A 25,700-nucleotide genomic window follows, 5' to 3' on the forward strand; every position below is an offset into this window, starting at 1 on the left:
CTTACTCCTTCCCCTGCCCCTCTATCTGAAAATGAATAAATAAATAAAGTTTTTGGAAAAAACATAAAAATATCATTGGTTGATATGAGTGCCAACATAAAGGTAATATCAGGAACAAATGTAAATAAGCCCTAGCTAGTAGTTCAGTTGGTTGGAGCATAATCCCAATACACCAAGGTTGTAGGTTTGATCCCCAAACAGGGCACATACAAGACTCAAATAATGAAAGCATCATAAGTGGAATAGCAAATTGATGTTTCTCTCCCTTCCTCTCTCTTTCTTTAAAATCAATGAATAAGAAAAAATTGTTTTAAAGCTGGCATAGCAATACTTATATTGGACAAAATAGACTTCAAAACAAAGGCCATAACAAGAAACAAAGAAGGTCAGTACATAATACTTAAGGGAGTTGTCCAGCAAGAGGATACAACCCTTGTAAACATATATGCACCCAACATAGGAGCATCTAAATATATAAGGAAAATCTTAGAGGACTTTAAGAAGGAGATCAACAGCAATATGGTCATCATAGGAAATTGTAATACCCCACTGGCAATGATAAACAGATCATCCAATCAAAAAATCAACAAGGATATTGTGACATTGAATGATGCATTAGATCAAATGGACTTAATTGATATTTACAGAGCATTTCATCCCAAGGAAGCAAAATATACATTTTTTTCAAATGCACATGGATTATTTTCAAAGACAGACCACATGATAGGGCCCAAAACAAGCCTTAAAAAATTCAAGAAAATTGAAATCATATCAAACATCTTCACGGATCACAATGGCTTGAAAACAGAAATCAACCACAAGGAAAAAGACTCAAAAACATTCAAATACATGGAAACAGAATAACATGTTATTTAATAATGAATGGGTTAACAATGAGATCAAAAAAGAAATAAAAAAGTTTCTGGAAACATGAAAATGAACAGGCAACAACTCAAGACCTATGGGACACAGTGAAGGCCATCCTGAGAGGGAAGTTCATAGCAATCTAGGCCTACCTAAAGAAGACAAAAACCTCAGATAAACAACCTAACCCTACCTCTAAAAGAACCAGAGGAACAACAACACACAAAGCCCAGAGGAAATAGAAAGAAGGAAATAATCAAGATCACAGCAGAATTAAATGACATAGAGACTACAAAAGCAATTCAAAGGATCAGTGAATCCAGGAGTTGGTTCTTTGAAAAGATAAACAAAATTGACACACCTTTAACCAGACTCATCAGGAGAAAAATAGAGGTAACCTAAAAAATTAAAATCAGAAATGAAAAAGAAGTAACAACTGATACCACAGAAATACAAAGGATTGTAAGAAATTACCATGAACTACATGCCAAAAATTGGACAATGTAGGCAAAGTGAATAAATATCTAGAGACATACAATCTTCCAAAACTGAATTAAGAAGGAGCAGAAAACCTGAATAGACTGATACCTGGTGAAATTGAAGGAGTAATCAAAAAACTCTCAGCACACAAAAGATCTGGACTGGGTGGCTTCACAAGCAAATTTTACCAAATATTCAGGGAAGAACTAACTCATATTCTTCTTGAATTATTCCAAAAAATTCAAGAACAAGAAAGACTCCTTAACTCTTTTTACGAGGCCAATGTTATCCTAATTCCAAAGCCAAGTAAAATCACAACAAAGAAAATTATAGGCCAATATCTCTAATGAACACAGATGCTAAAATCCTCAACAAAATATTGCCAATCTGGATGCAGCCATACATTAAAAAGATCATACACCATGATCAAGTGGGATTTATGTCAGGGATGGAAGGATGGTACAATATTTATAAATCCAAAAATGTAACACATCACATAAACAAAATGAAGGATAAAAACTATATGATCACATCAATAGACACCAAAAAAGCATTTGATAAAATCCAGCACCCATTTATGATTAAAAACCTCAGCAAAGTAGGAAAAGAGGGAGCATACCTCAACATAATAAAGGCCATATACAAGAAACCTACTGCCAACATCATATTCAATAGGCAAAAACTGAAAGATTTCCCTTAAGACCAGGAACAAGACAAGGGCTCCAGCTTACACCACTCTTATTCAACATAGTACTGGAAATTCTAACCACAGCAATCAGACAAGAAAAAGAAATAAAAGGCATCAAAATTAGAAAGGAGGAAGTAAAACTATCATTATTTGCAGATGACATGAGAGTGTACATAGAAAATCCTATAGTCTCCACAAAAAAACTACTTGACCTAATAAGAGAATTTGGCAAAGTAGTAGGACAAAATCAATATTTAAAAATTGCTGGCATTTTTGTTCACCAACAATGAACTATCAGAAAGAGAATCTAGGGAGAAAAATCCCATTTCCTAAGCAACAAGAAAAATAAAGTACCTAGGAATAAACCTAGCCATGGAGGTAAAACTAGGAAAACTACAGAACGCTGATGAAAGAAACTGAGGAAGATACAAATAAATGGAAGCATATACCATGTTAATGGATAGGAAGAATTAACATTAAAATGCCATACTACCCAAAGCAATCTATAGATTCAATGCAATTCTGCCCAGGCTGGTGTGGCTTACTGGATTGAGCACTAGCCTGTGAACAGGAAGGTCACAGGTTCAATTCCCAATTGGGGCACATGCCTGGGTTTCAGGCCAGGTCCTTAGTTTGGGGCATATGAGAGGCAACTAGTTGATGTATCTCTCATGCGTGCACCAATGTTTCTCTCCCTTTTTCTCCCTCCCTTCCCCTCTCTCTAAAAATAAATAAATAAAATCTTAAAAAAAAAGATTCAATGCAATTCCTATTAAAATACCAATGGCATATTTCATTGATATGGAACAAATACTCCAAAAAATTATATAAAACCAAAAAAGGCCCTGAAAAGCCTCAGAAATTGTGAGAAAGAAGAATAAAATTGGATGGATCACAATACCTGATATAAAAGTATACTACATGGCAACTGTAATCAAAACAGTCTGGCACTAGCATAAGAACAGGCACATAGATCAATGGACCAGAATCAAGAGCCCAGAAATAAACCCATGTCTCTATGGTCTATTAATATTTGACAAAGAGGGCATAAGCATAAAATGGAGTGAAAATAGTCTCTTGAATAAATGGCGTTGTGAGAACTGGACTGGGACATGCAAAAGAAAATGAAACTAGACCACAAACTTATACCATACACGAGAATAAGCTCAAAATAGATAAAATACTTAAATATAAGTCATGATACCATAAAAGTCCTACAGAAAAACATAGGCAGTAAAATTTCAGATATCCCACATAGCAATATTTTTCCCATATATCTCCTAGGGCAAGGGAAATAAAGGGAAAAAGTAAACAAATGGGACTACATCAAATTCAGACTCTCCTGCATGGCTAAAGCGACCATCATCAAAATGAAAAGGGAACCAACTGTATGGGAGAACATATTTGACAATGATACATCAGACAAGGGTTTACTCTCCAAAATATATAAAGAACTCATATAACTCAACACCAGGAAGACAACAATCCAATTAAAAAATGGGGAAAAGATCTGAACAGACACTTTTCCAAGGAGGAAATACAGATGGCCCACAGACACATGAAAAAATGGTCAACATCACTAGCCATCAGAGAGATGTTGTAAAAAACACCGTAAGAATTACCTTACACCTGTCAGAATGGCCATCATTAACAAATAAGTGCTGGTGAGGATGTGGAGAAAAGGGAACTCTAGTAGACTGTTGGTGGGAATGCAGACTGGTGCAGCCACTGTGGAAAATAGTATGGAATTTCCTCAAAAAATTAAAAATGGAACTGCCTTTTGACCCAGCAATTCCACTGCTGGGAATATACCCTAAAAATCTCAAAACACCAATTCAAAAGAACTTAAGCAGCCCTATGTTCACAGCAGCACTATCTATAATAGCCAAGTGCTGGAAACAGCCTAAGTGCCCATTAGCAGGTAAGTGGATCAAAAATCTGTGGTACATTGACACAATCTGTGTGGAATACTACACAGAAAAAAAAAAAGGAACTCCTACCTTGTGAGACAGCATGGATGGATCTGGAGAATATTATGTTAAGTGAAATAAGCCAGTCAGTAAGAGACAAATACCATATGATTTCACTATAAAAGGACTCTAATGAAAATAAACTAATGAGCAAAACAGAACCAGAGATATGGAAACATGGAACAGAATGAGAGTGGCCAGAAGGGATAATGGTGGAAAGAAGAAGAAGGGATGAATCAGGTATGAATGACCCACAGACATGGACAATGGTGTGGAGACTAACTGTGGGAGTGGAGAGTGGTTTGGGCAGAGGAGGGCAAAGGGGGAAAAATTAGAACAACTATAATAGAATAACATTAAATAAGGAACAAATATAAATAGGACCTCATAGAAAAAAATCAACTCTATAAAAGAAACTCTATAAAAACACTCATAGGAAAATAATCATGGGAATTTTATAATTGAATGTATAAAATATGATTATGCATTAAAAACTGCAAATTGTATAAATATAAAAGATTGTTATAATGGAGTAGTTAGTTAAGTCTACTTTTAGTCTAGTAAGAGTGATATTGTAGTGATCTTTCCCAATCTCTCTATTGCTACTAATAGCATTCACTTTGTGACATAAGGCTTGTGCCAGGACCAGGGACACAGAAAGCTAACCTTCATTATGGGGAGTGCTAAAATTATGTATGAATTCTTTTTTTTTAAGATTTTATTTATTTATTTTTAGAGAATGGGAGGGAGAAGAGAGGGAGAAAAACAGCAATGGGTGGTTGCCTTTCATGTGCCCCCTACTGGGGACCTGGCCCACAACCCAGTTATGTGCCATGACTGGGAATCAAGCCTGTAACCTTTTGGTTCACAGGCTGACACTCAATCCACTAAGCCATGCCAGCCAGGGCAAAATTATGTATGAATTCTGGTTTTGAGAAAGAAATTCAAAGACATATGAGCATCATTTAATAGTTAATTCGTTATTTAAAAATCACTTGCTAAATATTTTTGGGACAGCACTTTGGTTTATCAGCAAGAAACCATTTTTCCCTAAATTTTGTTAATTTTCACTTAACTCTGTTTCATTATCTCCAATTACATTTAAAAATTATCCCCAAGTTTAATCTATAGGATAGCTATGAATAAGCTTGGCTAAATGACTTTAAATCAATTTATAATCTCTGATGCCAAAACATAGCAACTAAGAAAAAAATTAAAACTGTGAATTTACATCATTTATAGTAGAGGTGTTATATGTCCTATAATTCAACAATTATATACTTAGAACCTGCAACAGTCCAGGTACTGTACTATAGGGGACATATAAATGTAAAAATATCATGTATACTGAGTCCAAGGACTTTCCAATCAGACTATCTATGACATTTGATATTTATTTGATAATTATTATGAAGTATAAGGGCATTAACCACATCTTGCTAGGAAAAAAGACTTCATGAAGAAGATACATTTAACAGGACTTCCAGTAAAGATTGGAGGTATAGGTAAACATGGCTCACCTCCTTACACAACCACATCAAACTTACAACTAAAATATAGAACAACCATCACTCAAAACCATCAGAAATCAAGTTGAATCGAAGTCTGACAACTATGAAATTATAAGAAAAAACTAAGAAACCATATCCATCCAGACTGGTAGGAGAGGCACAGATGTGGAAAAGGCTGATCCCACATCCACGTGTGATGGATAAAAATTTGGGAGGGATATCTCCAGAGTGAGGAATCCCAGGCCTACAACAGGACCCCAGCACAGGGTTCCAGTGCCAGGGAGATAAGTCCCCATAACTTTTGGTGGCAAACTAGTGAGGATTGCACTGGTGGAAGAAACTTCTAGAGTCTCAAGCAGTTCCTCTTAAAGAACCCACACATGGACTTGGACTCACTCACTCTGAGCTCCAGTACCAAGCTTAAAAGGCACCAGCAGCATGTGGGGAGGAACTAAAGTGTCTGGCATTAAGATGGGAGCTGGGGAATAGTTTTCTCACAGATGGAAAGGACAACAGAGGCCATTGTGTCTTTTCGGAACCTTGTCCACAGAGCCACAGAGTCAGCAGGTGGGCGCCATATCTGAGACTCCATCAACTTGGCTTACACTGTTTGTCCAACCCTGGAGTACCCCTGAGACTTACCCTAACTTAAACCCACCCAAGCTGTTAACAGTGACTTTTCCATATGAATGGCTACTCTTTGCTCATGCTCCAACGTCTCCGTAAATCCTATCAAACAAGCAACAGCCAGCCTCAGTGAGCCCCCAGTCCCCCATACTTCTTGCAAAGGTCTGGCACTAGCAGCAGCCAGCTTACATTCACAATTTGGCTTTGCCTGGGAATCTCCAAGCCAAGCACATGCAGCAGCCACCTTAGATTGCTTTATAATTTATGCAGAATGGCCCCAAGCAGAGCACAAGCTGGGGCTGACCTTGGCCTGCACTATCTGGGAAATCCCTGAGCCTGCAACAGACCACACTCGAGCACCACCAACCAGCCCCTGCATAGAAGTTCCTCCACAGAGGGCAGAGGGCACTGGTCAGTAGTCACAGCCAGTCTTTGTAGCCTGGATAAATCCCCCCCATTGACCTGCCAATAGCAATCAAGGCTCAACTACAAGAGGAGCACACACAAAGGGCACATCTTGAGTACCCAACTTGGGTGATAGGGGAGTCTGTGCCGCCAGACCCTACAGGACACCTGCTTCCAAAGCAGAGGGTCATAACAGCTCTACCTAATACACAGAAACAAGCACAGGGAGGCTGCCCAAATGAGGAGACAAATAAACATGGCCCAAAAGAAAGAAAAGATCAAAACTCTAGAGAAAGAGCTAAATGAAATGGAGATAAGCAATCTATCAAATGCAGATTTCAAACCAGTGGTTTTAAGGATGCTCAAGGAACTTAGCGAGGATTTCAACAGCATAAATGCAATCCAGTCAGAAATGAAGGATACACTAGTTAAAATAAAGAACAATTTACAGGGAAACAAGAAGAGAGTGGGTGAAGCCGAGAATCAAATCAATGATTTAAAACATAAGGAAGCAATAAACAACCAATCAGAACAACAAAAAGAAACAAGAATCCAAAATATAAGGGTAATATAAGCAGCCCCTGGGACAAATACAAGCATTCCAACATTCACATTATTGGGGTGCCAGAGGAGAAGAGAAAGAGCAAGAAATTGGAAATTTATTTGAAAAAAATAATAAAAGAACACTTCCTTAATTTGGTGAAGGAAATAGATATGAAAATTCAGGAACCACAGAGAGTCCCAAACAGGATGGATGCAAAGAGGCTCCCTCCAAGACACATAATTAAAATGTCAAATAAAGAGAGAATCTTAAAAGCAAAAAGAGAAAAGCAGTTAGTTACCTACAGGGTAGTTCCCATAAGACTGTCAGCTGATATCTTAAAAAAAAAAAAACTTTGCAGGTCTAGAAGGAATTGACAAGAAATATTCAAAGTCATGAAAAGCAAGGATACAGCCATGATTGCTCTACCCAACAAAGCTACCATTTAGAATCAAAGGGCAGGTAAAGAGTTTCCCAGACAAGAAAAACTTAAATGAGTTCATAATCACCAAACCATTATTATATGAAAGTTAAAGAGACTTATTTAAGAAAAAGATCAAAACTATGGACAATAAAATGGCAGCAAATACATATCTATCAACAATTGAATCTAAAAAACAAACTAAGCAAGAACAGAGAGAATCATGAATATGGAAAGCAGTTTGATGGTTGCCAAATGTGGGGGAATGGGTGAAGAGGTGAGGGGATCAAGAAGTACAAATAGGTAGTCACAGAATAGCCATGGGGATGTAAAGTACAGTACAGGAAATGGAATAACCAAAGACCTTATATACATGACCCATGGATATGAACAATGGTGTGGGGATTGCCTGAGGGAGTGGGGGGTGCTGGGTGGAGGGGATATAGGGAAAAAAATTGGGACAACTGTAATAGCATAATCAATAAAATATAATTAAAATAATAAAAATTAATTAATAAATATCAAATATATATATATATTGGTTTAAATATATATATTTAAACCAAATACTACTTTATAATTTTGAATAAACAGTTGTGAATTCTCAAAGCACCTGATCTTTGCTTATTTAAAGAAGTACAAATACCATATTTCTGAATCAAACACATGATTACCAACATTTTAAAACTATTCATGCATACCATTCTCACAGATTACAAGTCCTAATGCAATCTCTTTGCTGAATTAAGAGTATTTAGAAACATGTTTTCTCTGTCTTTATCTCCTTCTACCTTTGTTTGATGGATTGAATATATGAACATGTGAAACCATCATGGGTAACTTACTTGCACCTTGAGTTGCTTGATGGACTGCTGGAGTGTGAGTATCTGGTTGAAGAGAGGACTCTTCAGTGTCTCATAAAACATAGATAGCTTCTCATTCTGTGAGGTGTCACCCTTCTCCTGCAATTTCATTTTCAGCCGATCAAGAACTTGCAGGACCTGCAGTTTATCTTATTTGAAGAAAGATAATCAAAGTACAAGTTAAATCCCATCCTATATTCTGATTTTGAATCATTAATTTAGTGGTAAAAAATATATATATAGTATACCTGTAGCAGGATTTTCAGGCATTTTGAATTATTGTCTTCAATAACTTTAAAGAAACCTAAGGAAAATATTTTAAATACAAGAGATGATTTTCCATTAGTGTATACACGTCTATAGTCCTCTGTAAAAGTTAAAACCTCAAGAACATTCTTGATCAAAAGATTTCACTCAGGAAATTCAAATTAAAACCACAATGAGGTGCCACTATACGTTATTATGATGACTAAGTAGAAAGCAAAACAAGAGACAATACTAAGTGTTGACAAAGTTGAAGCAGCTGGAACTCTCAGATGTTGTTAGTAGGAACGTAAAATGGCACACTTTTGCTCGGCAGTTTCTTATGAAGTTAAATATACACTTAACATAAGACCCAGCACTTACACTCCTAAATAGCTACTCAACAGAAATAAAAATATATGCCTACAAAAGATCTGTATGTGAATGTTCTTAGCATTTTTATTTATAAAAGCCCCAAACTAGAAAACCCCAAATGTCTAATAATAGATGAATGGATAAACAAATTATGGTATGAAAACATAATAGAATACTCAAAAGGAAAAAGGAAAAAAATTGATACATATAACATGGGTGTATCTCAAAAATAGTATGTTGAGGGATAGAAACCAGACAAAAAGAATATAAATGGTATAATATCATTCATATGAAGTTCAACCTATAATTATAGATTAATTTGCCAGGGCAGATAGAAAGGAGTTGACTGGGAAGGAATTTGAGGAAAGTTTTTTTGGGTGATGGAAATGTTCTATGTTTTGAATGGGGTACTGGTTACACAGATGTATATGTTTTTCAAAAATTATTGAACTACATATTGTAAATTAATACATTTTATTTTATGTAAATAATACTTTAAGAAAGTATTTTTTTAAAGGATTCAGGGTTGGAAAATTAAGGCATCAAGAAGATTTTAGGGCCCTGGCTGGCATAGCTCAGTGGATTGAGCATAGGCTGCAAACCAAAGGGTTGCCAGTTTGATTCCCAGTCAGGGCACATGCCTGGGTTGTAGGCCAGGTCCCCAGTGGGGGTCACATGAGAGGCAACCACATATTGATATTTCTCTCTCTCTCTTTCTCCCTCCCTTCCCCTCTCTAAAAATAAATAAAATCTTTAAAAAAAGACACGTGTTATTATTTTAAAAAAAAGATTTTAGAGATTTGAAAAAAAATTTTTTTTTCAAGATGCACAAATGATCCCAGACTCTTATTAGCATCTGAGAGAGTCTCCAAAAGGTAACCACTCAGTATGGCATTTTCTATGAACAATGCTTTTTAAATCCAGTGATTAGTGCAAGCTAGCCTAAAATATAATATAATTGAAACTCAAAAAGCTAGCAAACCCTTTGCTATGACCAAAATGACACTTTGAAAGTGGTCATTTCTACTAGTTGTACACTATTGTAATGAGCCATCAAAAAAAAATTAGTATGATACAGTCAAAATTTTCTTACATCAATACCCTTTGCTGAATGAGATCTTTACCTTCTAATTCAAGGTCATTAAGAAAGAAAGCATATTTAAAACCAGTAAAGGACACCAGTGACATTGATAAAAGGCCTATGTAGTCCATCCAAATGTTCACTGGATTCAATAACTACCAAAAGAACTGCTGTTTCTATAATAGAGCATCACAGAAATACTCCTAATGTGCTCAGCATCTCAGTCGTGCAACCCTTAAAACTGCCCATTGACAGGTAACTGAATAAGAGAAGGCCAGTCACAGGCACTGGACTTTTCTATAGCAGCATACAACCCAAAAGGATCGACAGGAGCAGCTTTGTGGTCATTAATATATCAACCTCTCTAAGTCAAAGAATTAGAGCCAAAACTATGAGATGCTATTTTTCACTGTCAAGATTGGCGCTTTTTAAAAACTAATAATAGCCTGTACTCTAGATGTCATGGAAAAACAGGTGGGAATAGAAATTTATACAACTCTTTAGAACTATGACACAATACCTACCAATATATTAAATTTCTATTTTTTTTACCCAGAATATCTTCTTCTTCTGAATGTCTCTCCTATAAAAATACTTGCAAAAGGGCATGCAGATTGTATGAGCATATTTACTGCATTGTTTTTAAAAACAAAACTCCTAGAAAAATGGAAATATCAACAGCAATCAGTCATTCAAATAATAATGTAGGTCTGAATGTACTGAGACGGGAACAGGACCGAAGCGGTTAACAGAAAGCCTGTGGCTCGCTGCTTCAGCTAAGGATTCCCAGCTAGACACCAGACCTCCAAGCAAACGTGCTAAAGGTTTTTAATAAATAAAAGGTTCCCTCGTTTTAAAAATATCAGGAAATACCTGGTGTGTCTTAATTGCTTTTTGTAAACACTTTGAGAATGTATGGACTTTTAAGGCACACCTGGCTGTAAAATGAGAGATAATCACACTGACATTTTCTGTTTGTATAACTAATGGAGTATAAAACTTGGGATTCCCCAAGCATAAAGTGTTTCGTTACTGATCATAACTTGTCTGGTAAGAAGCCCTTCCCCGCCCTCCCTCCCCACCCCCCAAGAAAAAAAGTGTCCTAAGGTTGAATTTTACTCTTGTGAACAAATTAAAAATTACAGTAAAAGTTTGTCAGAAATACATTTATAAATGACTTCACATTAATCTGTATGTAACTAGGTATTGTGAATGAAAAGGGGGCACATACTGAGTCTGACAAGCTCAGAGGAGGCCTGCACGGTGGGCCTTAGAAATTCAGAGACTAAAAGTAACCACCTAGGATGGTCTGCAGTGAAAACGTTGAGTCATGGCAGGTAGTCAAGTCATGTCCTAGGTTGGCTGTCTTCCCTGACAAAGGTCAGTCTTTACCTTAACTGAGGCTATTTTCCTTTTGCATCTGTGATAACATACCTTTGGAATGCCAGGGTGATTTCCTTTTATCTGGACCCTTAACTGCACCACAGCAGAGACCACAAAAGCTCTCACTGTTATGGTTATCATGTTAATTGTTAACTGCTAACTATTCTACACCCACAAACGTTAAAGAAGTATGTGTCTATTAACTTTACTTTTTATCCTATCCCAGAGATTTCCCCACTTGGCTTTCTCCCACCTCCCCAAACTACCATGAATAGATTTTGTGTAACCCCTCACACCTCCTCCTTTGATCCTAATGTATACAATAAGGTGCAAAACTATCATTATCTGGAGCATTTTCTCCATTGAGATCTTGCTTCCCTGAGATTTTTGCTTCCTAGCAATTGTTATCAGTTTGGCTCAGATAAACTTATAAAAATTCTCTACAAGTTTAAACATTTCTTACTTTCTTAGGTTTGACAGTTTTATGTTGATGATATGGCCTAATGTGGAAGAAAGTGACATTCTTTGGACACTGTACCTACTGGCTGGAGACTTTTCTAGAAGGAATGTCTGTGCCTGGTTCCCGTGCCAGCCTCCCATCTATAATCTCTGAATCATGAGTAAGGTTTGGTGCCCATTAAGGTCTCTCATTCACATGAGTATGCTTTGACAATTCAACCCTTTGTATTAGCAAATGACATTATTTAATACACACAACTGAATAGGGAAAACAGCAAGCTTTAAGATATATGCATTCTTTTCTCCTTTTCATAAAAAATACATATTTGTGTGTGTAGGTTTTTAGACTTACAAATGTAGTCAATTTAATAATAGATTGATTACTTCTAGAAAGTTGAAGTGGGGATGAGGAGATTAAAATTACACTTTTATTTTACATACTTTAGTGCTGTTTGAACTTCATTTTAAAAGCATACATTAATTTTATAGTTTAAAAAATAAAAGGGACAAAAACATAATGTCTAAGATGGCCTAATGAGAGAGTAAGACAGATCATAGCAAGATAATAACAACACAATAGGATAATTATATTATAAGGCATATACCTACAATAGCAGAGGTATGTACGAGGTCTGTTCAGAAAAAGGCCAGCCATTGTTAATATAGCAAGAACAGCTTGTGTTACATCAATGTAAACTGGCAGACAAGGACCATGGACTGGAATGTGAGTGTGTGAACAATGATGATTTCACTGTACTAGCCAGTGGGGGCAGTAGATGCCACTGAATGAGCATGTGTACTATGTGGCTGTTGCATTCAAAATGACTGAGTAGAGCAACAAATCTGCATCAAATTTTGTGTTAAGCTTGAACATTCCTCCACAGAAACTATTTGGATGATTCAGAAGGCCACAGCTATGGGCAACTGGTGATTGGCAGCTTCATCATGACAATGCACCTATTCATGCATCATGTCTAGTGCAGAGATTTTTGGTGAAACATCAAATCACCAAGGTGACTCAGTCCCCATATAGCCCAGATTTGGTGCTCTGCAACTTCTGGCTTTTCCCAAAACTAAAAATCTCCTTTGAAAGGGGAGAGATTTCATACCATTGATGAGATTCAGGAAAATATGATGAGGGAGATGATGGTGATTGGGAGAACTGTGTGAGGTCCCAAGGTGCCTACTTTAAGGGGACAGAGGCATCATTGTCCTTTGTACAATACTCTTGTATCTTGGATCTTCTTCAGTAAAAGTCTCTATTTTTCATATTACATGGCCAGATACCTTCTGGACAGACTTCAATATGTACCATGTGCTAAGAGAAATCATTAAGGGAGAGTGACTAACCCTGCCTCAGGAAGTTTGGGAATGCTGAAATAAGAATACATTAGAAACCTCTCTTAAAAGAAAAAGAGTGGGGTATAAAAGTAGAGATCATTTGTCCTCTTTTGCCTAAAATCGTCTCAGATTACCCAGCATCATTATTAACAGTGCCCCATTTCACTCTCAAAGTGTCCCAGTTTGAATGCTGTACAGGACTTCTCCAAGTCAGTGGTTCTCAAATTTTAGTACACATCAGACTCACCCGGAGGGCTTGTTAAAGCACACACTGCTGGGGCTTATCCCTAGTCAGCGTTTCCAACTCTGTGGGACTGAGGTGAGGCTGGAGAATCTGCATTTCTAACCGAGTTTCCATGTGATCCTCATGCTGCCAGCCTAGAGACCACAATGTGAAAACTACTGCATACAGGTGTAAAAGCGCATGACTTTCCCTGAGAATGGTAACTAGCTCTAAGTGACCTGGTATGTGGTCTCTAAAAGCAGCAGAGAGGGCAAAAAAATAATTTATACCAGTGATACTGCAAATATGGACTGCAAATTGATGCCTGGCCACAAACAGGTAAGCACCAAAACTGGGAAAAAGCATTTAGAACCTATGTAATGTTGCGTACTAATTTATACCTATTAAATTTAGTAATAAAAAAAACTCAACTTACCTTGTATTTCTTTTATCTCACTTTATTTTTCTAACAGTTCATTTTTCTAATAATTTACTTTACAAAAATATCAGTCCTTGAAAGACTGGGTGGGAAAACCCTGATCTTTCACTGCTGACAGTTTGAGAAGCACTGGTTTAAATAAGACTACTTTGAGAGGGGCCATGTAAATAATGCTAAGTAGACTGGTCTTTATCCTGTAAGCAACAGGAAGTAATTAAAGGCTTTTAAGTAGGGAAGTATTGAGTCCAGATTTCTATTTAAAAAGGTAATTATGGTAACGGATAGATTAGTGGTCTTTAAACTTTTTTTAAAAGATTTTATTTATTTATTTTTAGATAGAAGGGAAGGGAAGGAGAAAAAGAAAAAGAGAAGCATCAATGGGTGGTTGCCTCTCAAGCATCCCCTATCAAGGACGTGGCCTGCAATCCAAGTACTTGCCCTGACTGGGAATCAAACCTGCTACCCTCTGGTTTGCAGGCCAGCACTCAATCCACTGAGCCACACCAGCCAGGGCACCAAACCTTACTAATGACTCAGAAGGTATAGAAGGGAGGCTGGTAAAGGAGCCAGGCACAGACATTCAAACTTTTTTACACACATTTCAAACACACATTCCCATCAGTAAAAATATGTTGACCACTCACCTTAATTTATTTTTTATAATTATAAACATATACTACATTTACATGTCATGTGTTTTAAACATATAAAATAGAAACATCCTAAGAGTGAGGTAAAAACTAAAAAGAAAGATTTTATTGTCACCTTCCTACCCTCCCCATGAATCATCCTGCAAAGTTTAGAAACCATAATGGTAGAGTATTCCTCGCTAAAGGTAGAGAGTAGAAACTGTTTGGCCTTCCAATCCCCTGACTCACAGTTAATAAGGGCTAAACTATGTCCACAAAGCAGGCCTGGAAAATTACTACTCTGTGGTGTTAAATCTAAGGAAGGGGGCTAAAACCTTAAGAGTAAGGACAGAAGGAATAAATATTAATTCTACAGCTGAACATCCAGCAAGCAGCATGCAGGCTGAATGGAACCTCTGTCTCACTCTGTTATGGTCATAGGAAATCTTCAGCCAATCAACTTTGACCTATTTGGCTGGGCTAAGTTAGACCAACAGTGCTTACAGCAAGGAATTTAAAGTTTGTTTAAACATGGCAAAGCTGAGTCTAACTTGTCATAGACAGGCTACCTACAACAGGTCATAATCTAAACATTAAAATGCCACAGTGTGCCGCTGTCCTCATAGTTGGACAGCCTCTTGAGAGCAAGTAGTTTATTATGCTCAGCAGCTTCTACTCCATCATTGACCAAGAGAGTTTGCACTGTGAATTTTTCATGTCTGGTTCACTGCAGGCTTTGACCGAAGGAAATTATTATAATATTGTGACTTTAAAAAAATATCCAGGCCCTTAGCCATCACCAATTAATGGAATATTGGAGGAAAAAAGCTGATACGTAGATACAATTTAATTTGATTTAAATTTCTAAGTGGAGGAAACTATTGAAAAGATTTATTAACTTTCTTGGTTCAAGAATTTAAGCAAGTTAAGAACCCTACAAACACTGTTCAGACTCCCAAGAGCAGACAAGAATGTAACGCCTCAAGATTTTTTATACTTCTCTCTCAAACTTAACCAAATATCTTATGCTTTTATCTTGAAAATTTGAGAGAAAAAGATAGCTGGCTATCTGTTTGAGAAAGTACAAGTATTCGGGCTCTGACTGCAGGTATGAATCGGGCCAATCCAACTGGACTGCACATAACTCTGCAACAGGAATTTCCCAGAGCTCAAGGGAGTCAGGAACTTTGAACGAACTAAACGCTATTAAATGTAAATGAAGTCACTATTTCAGAAGTTATTCAGAAACTGAAGTTCATGAACAACTTTTAGTTTCCATTATTCCTTTGAAGTGCAAAATTCAGTCAAGTCCAATCATCATGCCACTGTCCTCAAAGCCTAACGTTAAATGGAAAACAAACTCTCCTAGCCAAAGAACAATGGTGATGCTTCACTTTAACTATGATACACACAAATGCTGCTAAGCTAGTGCAGATTCAAGACAGATGCCCTAGACCTGTGTCCCTTCCAAAAGATAAGGCCTTTTCTAAACCTCTTGGATTAAAAAAAAAAAAGTATCTATTTGGCTGCTGCTGCCAAAATACTATACTGTATTCCTGGACTTTCAGAAACGTATATAAATTCCAGAATGATTCCGATATTTTGGAATTGCCTATTTGGAACTGCTTAAGCCATAGGCAATATTTAAGTCCACTTAATGATGGACATTCAGCACAACTTGAAATTGACTCAGAAAGATACCATGTTAAACTCAGAATCAGAACTGAAAATTGAGTCAGTTCTTCAGAAGAGTTCTGTTGGCTAAATGCTAGTTTTCTCATTGGACTATTCAAAGTTAATCAGTGCATATCAATATTCTGCCTGGAACATGTCTACTTTGTATGAACAAAGTTAAACTGTTTTATGGTACCGTTTCCTGGTTCTATGGGTGGCAGTTTTCTCCAATGACTGACGACAACAACAACAACAAAGTTCTGGGCACTTTTCACATACATGGATCTTTGATCGTGTAGCCAGTCCCTCACTGAAAAGACCAACAAGCCTTGGTCAGGTCATTCAGTTGGTTAGCCTGGTTCCTGTACACCAAGGTTGCAGGTTCCATCTGGTCAGGGAACATATAAGAACCAAACAATAAATACATGGATGGGCAGAGCAACAGATGGATGTCTCTCTCTCTCTCTCTCTCTCTCTCTCTCTCATCAATAAATTTTTGAAAAGTGGGTAAGTGGACCTACTTTTATGTTACTAAACTCCACAGGCTGCACAGCTGTACAAACAAAAAATAAGCTGGCTTTAATCTTCAGCACAGATCTACCCAATCACTAAAGAGAGGGTAAGGACAGGCTCTAACTTTCTCTCCATTAGCTCTATATAAAATCAGAGCTTTAAAAAAGACATTCAAATCTAAACAAAAAACATGTGAGTATGGAAAAAAAAGCAGAAATATCAAGCAATCTGAAATGTTAAGGTGGAATATTCCTGTTTCTCAAAAAAAACTTATTACTCTAGTACAAGGTGGGCAAAGTCCTATGTAAACAAATACCATTTTGGATTCCCCAACCTACTGTGTTTTTGGTAAACTTTAACAAAGCAAGTGAATTCAGACTGCTTGGTTGCTTAGCTTACGGATAGTTATTAAATGCTTTTAAGTAAAAATACAAGTACAAGGATTATTGAATGCTGAACCCCTGTCTCAGCATCACAGTGTTCTAAAAGTGAACTCACTATGGGAAAATTCCAGATTGTTTTTTAAGAATACTAACTGAAAGACAGTATACCATAATTTTATTAGTGGTTATTTTCAATGGTAGGTGGGGTTTGTATGTGATTTTAGTTCCTTTTCTGAAAATTCTCTCCAATATTTCTACAAAGAACCTATATATATGACTTGAACTGATTAAGGCATATCTTTAAACATGAGGGCTTAAAGCAGTCTCTTTTCAACTTTGAACAATGCTGTTATTCTGTTGTTAAGCTTATCTTACATGACCTTTATAGGATCTCAGTTTACAAGGGCAAATTCCTTCAGAACTCAGTTTACAAATTCTACCCATAAAGTGCGTTCCAGCTCTGAAATTAACTTTCTAATTATTTTAACTTTTTGATAATCTTTACAAAGGCCATTAGGGCCTAGAAACAGGAGGCTCATTTTAGCTAAAAGTCACGATCTCGCCTTTTTCTGATGCTGCAAAGTGAATCCATTTGAGCTTTTAGCCAACTCCCCCCTTGAATTCCTTTTAAAAAAAATGTGTGCAAATGAATTGGCAGCCAATAGCTCAGCCTAGAATGTGCTATTACCATCCTCGCAATTAACTGGTTTTTTTTTTTCTTCTAGCTCTCCAGAAGCCTTCTTCATTCAAGAAACACTTATTGGCTGCACACCTATTAATGGTCAGACTCCGAATGCAGCTGAGAAGCACCCTAATGAAATAAGGTCCTCAAAGGCGCACCCTTTCAATCGGGGAGACAAATGAGTAAACAACTAATTCCAATCCAAAGTGCCGAGTGAACACTCCAGCGGGTGATTAATCGACCTGGTAGGTGTGCCAAGACAGCTAGGGAGCTTTGGAGTGGACAGGGAAGGCTCTGAAAATGCTCTCCTTCGCCTGACTTCAAGCAGGAATCCAGCAATCTCCCCAAAGACTGGAGGCCGAAGCACTTTCCGCCGGTTCCTCAGCACCTATAAAGTGAGGCTAGCAGAGCCCAGGCCTGCTTGCCGGCCTGGGAACTCGGCTATAAAACGAGTAAGCGTCCAGATGGGGCCGGGGCCAAGTCGCCCCCTCGCTGGGGTGTGAACCCACCCTCCTTCTCCCGGCCCCGGAGGCAGGCCACCACCTGTTCACTTTCACCGTCACCCGTGGAGGAAACGCTCCGCCCAGCTCTGGGGGCGAAGCGCAGGCACCGACCTGGGAGCAAAATTTGATCCCTGCCACTCCTAGAAGAGAAGTGGGCCGAGATTTGCGGGCCGCCAGGGCCACGACGCGGGGCGGGTGTGCGGTGGGCAGACTCCCGCAAGCCCTACCCTGAGGGGAGGGGGCCACGATGGGGTCACCCGGGTCGACTCGGGAGGAACGCCCCGCACCGTCCGCAGGCCGAACCGAGCGCCCGGCGGCGCCCTCGTCTCCAGGGCCACCTTCTCCCGGAGGACGGGCGGAGATCGCGCCGGGAGCCGGCTAGGGGGAGCTGTCTCCGGCTGGCCTCGAGGCGCAGGAGCCCCACTTGCAGCGCGCACCCACACAGCCGGGACCCCGCTTTACCTGGTCTAGCAGAGACAAGGGTGGGATCCAGAGCAGGCGGACCGGCGAGAGGGCGCGGCGTCGGCCCTCCCTCACCTGGGCGGAAGTGAGAGGCTGGTCTGACCGCCCCTCACCTGGCAGGCCCTCCCCTCGCCCGGCCTCCCCGCCCGGGGCGGGACGCCTCGTGGCGCCCGCAGGGGAGCAGGGCCCGCAGGAGGTCGACCGGGGCGGGACCGGGTCTCTGGGCTTCTCTACTTTCTGCAGGTGAAGCTCAGCTGGGCTAGGGAGGGTTAAAGAGCCTGGGAAATGTGGGGTCTGGGGGCCGAGTAGGCAGATGAAACCCCACATGCTGGAGGCAGCAGGCGCCAATAGGGTGGGGAGGTCGCTGGACTGGTGTCGTAGGACGGGTGAGCAGAGAGGCAAACCCAAGATCATGGAAATTGAAGGAGGACATGAAGGAAAGGATTTGATCAAGTGTGCTAAGCCTCTCGTCCTTTTCCTTTTGCGTGCTATCATCCTTCCCTTGTGTTTTCCGTATACATTGACCCAATATAAAATTCTAAAAGTAAACCTGGCGGTTATTTTTTTCTCCTTATTTATTTGAGAAAAGGAAAGAAATGAATCTAGCAATATGCATGGCGGTAGTTCCACGTTACCTCACTTACTCTATGAAGAAACTGTGCACCTGACAGGTAAAGTGATTTGTCCCAAGTCTGACACCCAGAAGGGATCATCTGACTCCAAGTCCTGTGTTGCCTTAATTATTTATTGTAATATTTTTATTCTTGGTATCTCACCTCGACTTTGAGGAAGATTTGGGTAAAACTTACAATGTCATTATTCCACTCTCTTTAATGTAACTAAGTTGAGAATTTTGATGCTAGGCCTTGTTAAATGACAAGAATTGATCTTAAGGTATGTATTCATTGAATAAATGCCGTATTTGTTAAGCCCTGTGTTGGATTCTGTAAAATGTTAAAACTTGGATACCTGTCCTCAAGGGGCACAGGCATATAGAAAAACAATTGCAACAGAGAGTCATCTGTTGTAAGATCATGCATTTGGCACTTTATAGTGTGATTGTTAGTTTGCTGGTTTTAAGGGAAATATCACTTGTTAGACCCGGTAAAAATACACACAGTTTCAGCATGACCACTACTTCTTAGGAACTAACAAACTATTCAGGGAAATAAATGTATACAATAACTTAAATTACCAAATAGGATGAAGGTAGAACTTTCAGAGAATAAAGAGATCAATTATGCTTTGTTGAAAGCATCTGTTAGGACTTAAACAGGCCTAACAGGTGTTTGGGATTTGCTTAAGGTAAAATAGAAAAGGAAATTCTTCCCAAGTAGGTGGGGGTGGAGGGGCAGGATACAGGTGGAGACCAATTATCTCAAAGGATCACTTGCAAACATGTGGGTCTCATCTCACTCTAACATTTGGTGGTGGTTATAAACCCACCCTTTCCAAAAAAATAATGTGACTTTGGATTGCCTGTGAAACAAAGCTCAAACTCCCTTTCTGACTACCCAAGACTTTTTAAAGTTTTTAAAAATTTATTATTCTGGGGGTAGGGGATCAATGTGTTGTTCCATCCATTGATGCATTCATTGGCTGCTGCTTGTGTGTGCGCTGAACAGAGATCAACCTGCAACAGTGACGTACCTGGACAACACTCGAACCAACTGGGCTACCCAGCCAGGGCTTCCAAGTCTATCTTAAGCTCTCCCCTTCTTGCTGATTTTTCTACCTAATCTCTCACTTCACCTCACCAAGGTCTTATGCTGGCCAGACAGGTCTGCTCCACATCTTTTCTGTTCTTTCTTATCCCCTTTCCCATTCCTGCAATGTCCTGGAAGCCTTGCCCTTCCTTAGGGCTAAACTCAAGTCTCACCTTTTAAGAGAAGCTGCCTCCACAACCACCCCAGAAGACATCCATTTCCACTACATTTCATCTAATTTTTCCACATTTTTGTGACATGAGCTTTCCTTTGGCTCTTCCCTGAAATTGAAAAAGTTTTAAATTTACTCAGTACATATTTTTAAGGTGATCATTCTGTGGTAAACATTTTCTGGCACAGGAGTGTTTTTGTTTTTTTACCTCTGAGAACCCTCAAGAGGATGATCTTATTCATAAAATGAGGAAAATACACAAAATGTTTAAGAACACACCTCTGAAGTCAAAAGATCTGAGCTTGAATCCTGACTCCACCATTTTTTCCCTTTTTTAAAAAAGATTTTATTTATTTTTAGAGAGCACTGAAGGGAGGAAGAAAAAGGGGGAGAGAAACATCAATGTGTGGTTGCCTCTTGGGGGGTCCCTCACCAGGGACCTGGCCTGCAACCCAGGCATGTGCCCTGAGAATTGAACCAGCAATGCTTTGGTTCCACGCTCAATCCACCAAGCCACACCAGCCAGGTTACACCATTTTCTAAAACATGTGACTTGGGCACGTTACTTCACTTTTCTAATTCCCATCAGTGAAATTATGAAAACAACGCTTACTTTATATGGTAGTTTTGAAGGCTAAATGAAGGAATACATGTATTGCATATACCTTGCACATAGAAAGTACTCAATAAATGAGGCCACACATAGCTGGAAGTGAGCATGGCAGACACAGGTGACAGTAAGGAGGCAGCCAAGAGTAGGAATGAAGGGAGGCCCATGGTGGAGGACCAGAAAGTACTACAGAGAACTTAAGGTTATAAGACTTTATCCTTCATCTCTTAAGATGTTAAAGAACCACTAAACATTTTTTGAATAGGATTTTTTTAATGTTTAATGATTATTTGTTACTTTAAAAGATTTTAGAGCAGTTTTAGGGGCACAGCAAAATTGAGAGGAAGGTATGGAGATTTTCCATATATCCTCTGCCCCCACACATTCATAGTCTCCCCCTTTGTCAACATCTGCCACCAGATGGTACATCTGTCAAAATGGAAGCTACATTGACACATCATAATCACTCGAAGTCCATAGTTTACTTTATGGTCCATGCTTGGTGGTGTATATTCTATGGGTTTGGACAAATGTATAATGACATGTATTCGCTGCTCTAAAAATCCTCTTTACTCAGTCTATTCATAATTCCCACCACAACTCCTGGTAACCACTGATCTTTTTACTGTTTTCATCATTTTACCTTTTCTAGAATGTCGTATTTGGAATCACACAGTACATAGTCTATTAAGATTGCTTGTTTAGTATATGCATTTAAGGTTCTCCATGTCTTCTCATGGCTTGCCAGTTCTTGTGTTTTAGTGCTGAATAATAGTCCATGTATCTGCTCAGGTACTGAGGACATCTTAGTTGCCTCCAACCTTAAGCAACTATGAATAAAACTGCTATAAACATCTGTGTGCAGGTTTTTGTGTAGACATAAGTTTTCAACTCCTTTGAATAAATACCAAGGAGCTTTAATGGGATTTTGAATATGAAAGGGTTTTTTTTAAATTAAAGATTAATCTGGGAGAAGTGTGAAAAAATGGATTGACAGCATTGAGGAAAGAGCCTAGAATCAAAAAGGGGAAAGAAGAAATTGTAGCAAGGTACACAGAAAATAAGTTACAGCTAAAATAAGGTGAAAATATAGGGTAAAAAAAAATGAACACTCAAAAATATCAGTTGTGCCCTGGCTAGTATAGCTCAGTGGATTGAGTGCAAGCCTTCAAACCAAAGGGGTGCCGGTTCGATTCCCAGTCAGGGCACATTCCTGGGTTGCAGGCCAGGTCCCCAGTTGGGGGCACATGAGGAGCAACCACACATTGATGTTTCTCTCCCTCTCTTTCTCCTTCCCTTCACCTCTCTCTAATAAATAAATAAAAATCTTTAAAAAAAAATAATCAGTTACTAGGGGAGTGGGAGGAGGAGAGAGGGGAAAAAGGTACAGACAATAAGTAGCATAGACAGTAGGGAGAAAATAGACAGGGGGAGGGCAAGAATGGTATGGGAAATGTAGAAGCTAAAGAACTTATGACATATGGACATGAACTAAAGGAGGGAATGTGTGTGGGAGGGGGTGTGCAGGGTGGAGGGGAGTGAAGGGGGATAATGGGACAACTGTAATAGCATAATCAATAAAATATATTTAAAAAAAAATAAAAACCTCATGGAAAAAAATCAGTTGCTTACTGACTAGATAAAGGGATTAAAGAACAAGAAGAAAAGTGAAGTACAAGGATGATTCTAAATATTTAACCTGATAAAAGGGACAGTGGTGGTAAAACTTAGAAAAGCCAATTTATTGTTTTTTTTTTCTTTTTAAGAAGCAGGACTCTGATAAAGTCAGTTTAGATCCTGTATTTTGATATTCAAGATGAAATATACTTGGCATAGAGTAGGACTTCTTACGTGATGAGTGCATTTAATTGGAGAGTAGGCAGCTAGATCAGTGCACCAGAGAGGACAATGAAAAATACTTGAGAAACAACAGCATTAATGAAGTAGAGTTCAAAATATACAGACAACTATAACCCAGATCTATGATAGTCCTATATTATGAGTTTATTACCAGAGGTGGGGGGCCAGGAATGCCCATCAGAGTCAGATTTAAAAAACAAAAACAAAAACAGGAGAGTAACAATCTTTTATCTCTTAATGCTTCTGTCCTAACCATGGAAAAATCAGGTTGGTTTCCTCAGGAAGTTATGGGCAAAGCCTATCTGTTAATGTCATCAGGTATATGCTGGAATCTTAGGAATGGAAAGATCCACGGTGCAGACCCTTGAATTCCAGAGGAAGCTTTGCTTCAGGCTTCACTGGTAACCCTCTTTCCTAATGTTTCTACACAGCAATTTCCATACTGGGCTGTGCTATTCACATCCTTTGATTTTTATAGAATTTACACTGGATTTCATAGAATTTTTATGTGACAAATTTGGCATTGTAAAACATGCCTAGAATTGAGATTTAAGAACTTTCTTACTAAAATTGGACAATGGAGTAATCAGGTGATCAGAGACTATGCTTATAAATAAATACTATATTTCACTGAGCCATGAGAAAATAGATTGTGTCAGTAAGAAGAGAAAGTTAATTTTTTTAATATGCCATCAGTTCAAGAGTCAACATTTTTGTATTGCTTCTTTACTTTTATGGGGAGACTCTTTTGTTCTTTTTAGTTTATATATTATTAGAACAACAAAAATAGATGTTGTAATGAGTTAATCAGCAAAGCATAAGCATTTTTAAATAGTTAATTGTTCAAAATCTGTATGAAAACTGACACAAATACAAAGATTAGCAATATTCCTACAGTGAACAAAAAATACAATGAATCTTCACTTAACAACATATACAGTTTCTTGGAATTGGAGCAAAATGATGTATAATGTATTAACTTAGAAGTAAAAAGGTCAAAGTGAGAGGCAAAGAGCATTTATTTGAGATTCAAAGAATAACTATTTTGGAAGCACTGATTTGGGCACAGCCCCAAATAGTGTCCCAATTAGGAGGTGAAGGCAAGGAGTATTTATGAGAAAAGAGAGAGGAACTATTATGTCAATAGAAGGAAAGAATTTTTATACAGGTGAAGATAAGCTAACAAAGTGATGTTATTCTAAAGAATGTTTTGAATTGCAGTCCAGTAGCCATAAGTATCTGCTTTCTTATCTTTATAAACAGTGGTTTGGGATAGAATGCTGCTTTAGGCTCAGTCCAAAGGTTATTTTGCCCAGTTTTAACATTCCAAAGGTTGGAGGAGTAGGACATGCTGTTCCTCTGGATGGTAACTGACTCCATTTTAAAGTGGCTCCCTTTGTATTACGTTTTATATTTCCCCCTTTTGATTGAGATCTTTCCTTGAATGTGTCAGTGATCAATCACTGGAAAGTAATACCCGTCAGTTATTAAAAGCATCATCAGTTCTCCATTGTCAGGAAGGCTCACTTTTGGTACGTCAAGCCATTGGCTAATCCCTTATTGACTGGAAGGCTCATTTCTGGCATGTCTCTTCCACCTAGAAGCAAAAGTGGTTTTTTAGGAGCCTTAGGTCACATTTGAGCAGTAAGAGCACCAGAACAAAGGAAGCCTTTGCAGGGGTGTCAAACTTATTTTCACTGGGGGCCACATCAGCCTTGCAGTTGCCTTCAAAGGGCTGAAATAACTTTAGGACTGTATAAATGTTACTACTTCTTAACTGTTAAGGAGTTGAAATTACATTTGGCCCTTTGAAGGCAACCTCGAGGCTGATGTGGGCCCCAGTGAAAATGAGTTTGACACCCCTGCTTTAAGGGCAAACATTTTTTGTATTTTCTTGAGGTTTCTCATATGAAGCCATATAAGCCTTAGGTGATCATCTAAAAACATTGAGCAACAATGATTTAGGCTCAGATATCAGAGTGGTATCTTTACAACACTGAGCTATGTAAAATAAAGTTTTATAACAGTAAAAATTTCTAGAATAACAAACCAAATGTCAAGTCCAATTTCAATAATAGATCTGAACCAGGAGGTAATACCTGAGGGCAGCCAGTCAAAGATATAAGATAATTGTGAGATGTCAGTGGGCACTGTATTTAATCATTTGACTTGTGCCCAGATTTTACCTAGTTCCTCCTCTATTTTATCAGAGGAGTTTTATCCAAGTACAAGAGGTATTAACAACACAGAGAAATTCACCTTGTTTAGCTAGGATGTGGTCAAGAGCAATCTTATTGTCTAATATAACTCGCACAAGGGAATTTAAAGATTTTTCCTGTTTTTATTCCTTGGCGGTAGCTCCAGCAATTTTCTCTTAGGTTTTTGATGTTTTTAATCATGTATTTATTCATTGCAATACCTGCTTAAGGAAAAAGTATTTTTCCAAATCTGGTAACTTTACTGGGGTTGGCATTGCTAGACATGGAACATCCTTGACTATGTGGGCAACCAGTGCACATTTTGACCTGTGAAGTAGGTTTGAAGATGGCACCCAATGTTGAGTTATCTTTCTGGGCAGAAGTTAAGGAAAAG

The 25,700-nt window shown here is 38.5% G+C and overlaps 1 protein-coding gene across 6 annotated transcripts in view; it reads right to left on the bottom strand.

Moving 5' to 3' along the window:
- PATJ (PATJ crumbs cell polarity complex component) overlaps positions 1–18,894 on the bottom strand; it is a 327,386-nt gene extending 308,492 nt beyond the window's left edge. For 2 of the 6 annotated variants that reach the window (XM_045835303.1, XM_045835300.1), the window contains exons 1-3: positions 18,761–18,886; positions 8,619–8,674; positions 8,353–8,519 (exon numbers count right to left, since the gene is read on the bottom strand). In XM_045835303.1, coding sequence (XP_045691259.1) covers positions 8,353–8,519; positions 8,619–8,640 — 189 coding nt within the window. In that variant the 5' untranslated portion in view covers positions 8,641–8,674; positions 18,761–18,886. Of the gene's footprint in view, positions 1–8,352; positions 8,520–8,618; positions 8,675–16,496; positions 16,554–18,760 lie in introns of those variants that run through there. The other 4 variants (XM_045835304.1, XM_045835298.1, XM_045835301.1 and 1 more) reach the window with 3 other exon arrangements.
- Between the last annotated feature and the right edge of the window lie 6,806 nt (positions 18,895–25,700).

This window comes from Phyllostomus hastatus, unplaced genomic scaffold (assembly GCF_019186645.2).
Source record: "Phyllostomus hastatus isolate PE091 unplaced genomic scaffold, TTU_PhHast_1.1 phas_contig_209, whole genome shotgun sequence".
Taxonomy (NCBI): Eukaryota; Metazoa; Chordata; class Mammalia; order Chiroptera; family Phyllostomidae; genus Phyllostomus; species Phyllostomus hastatus.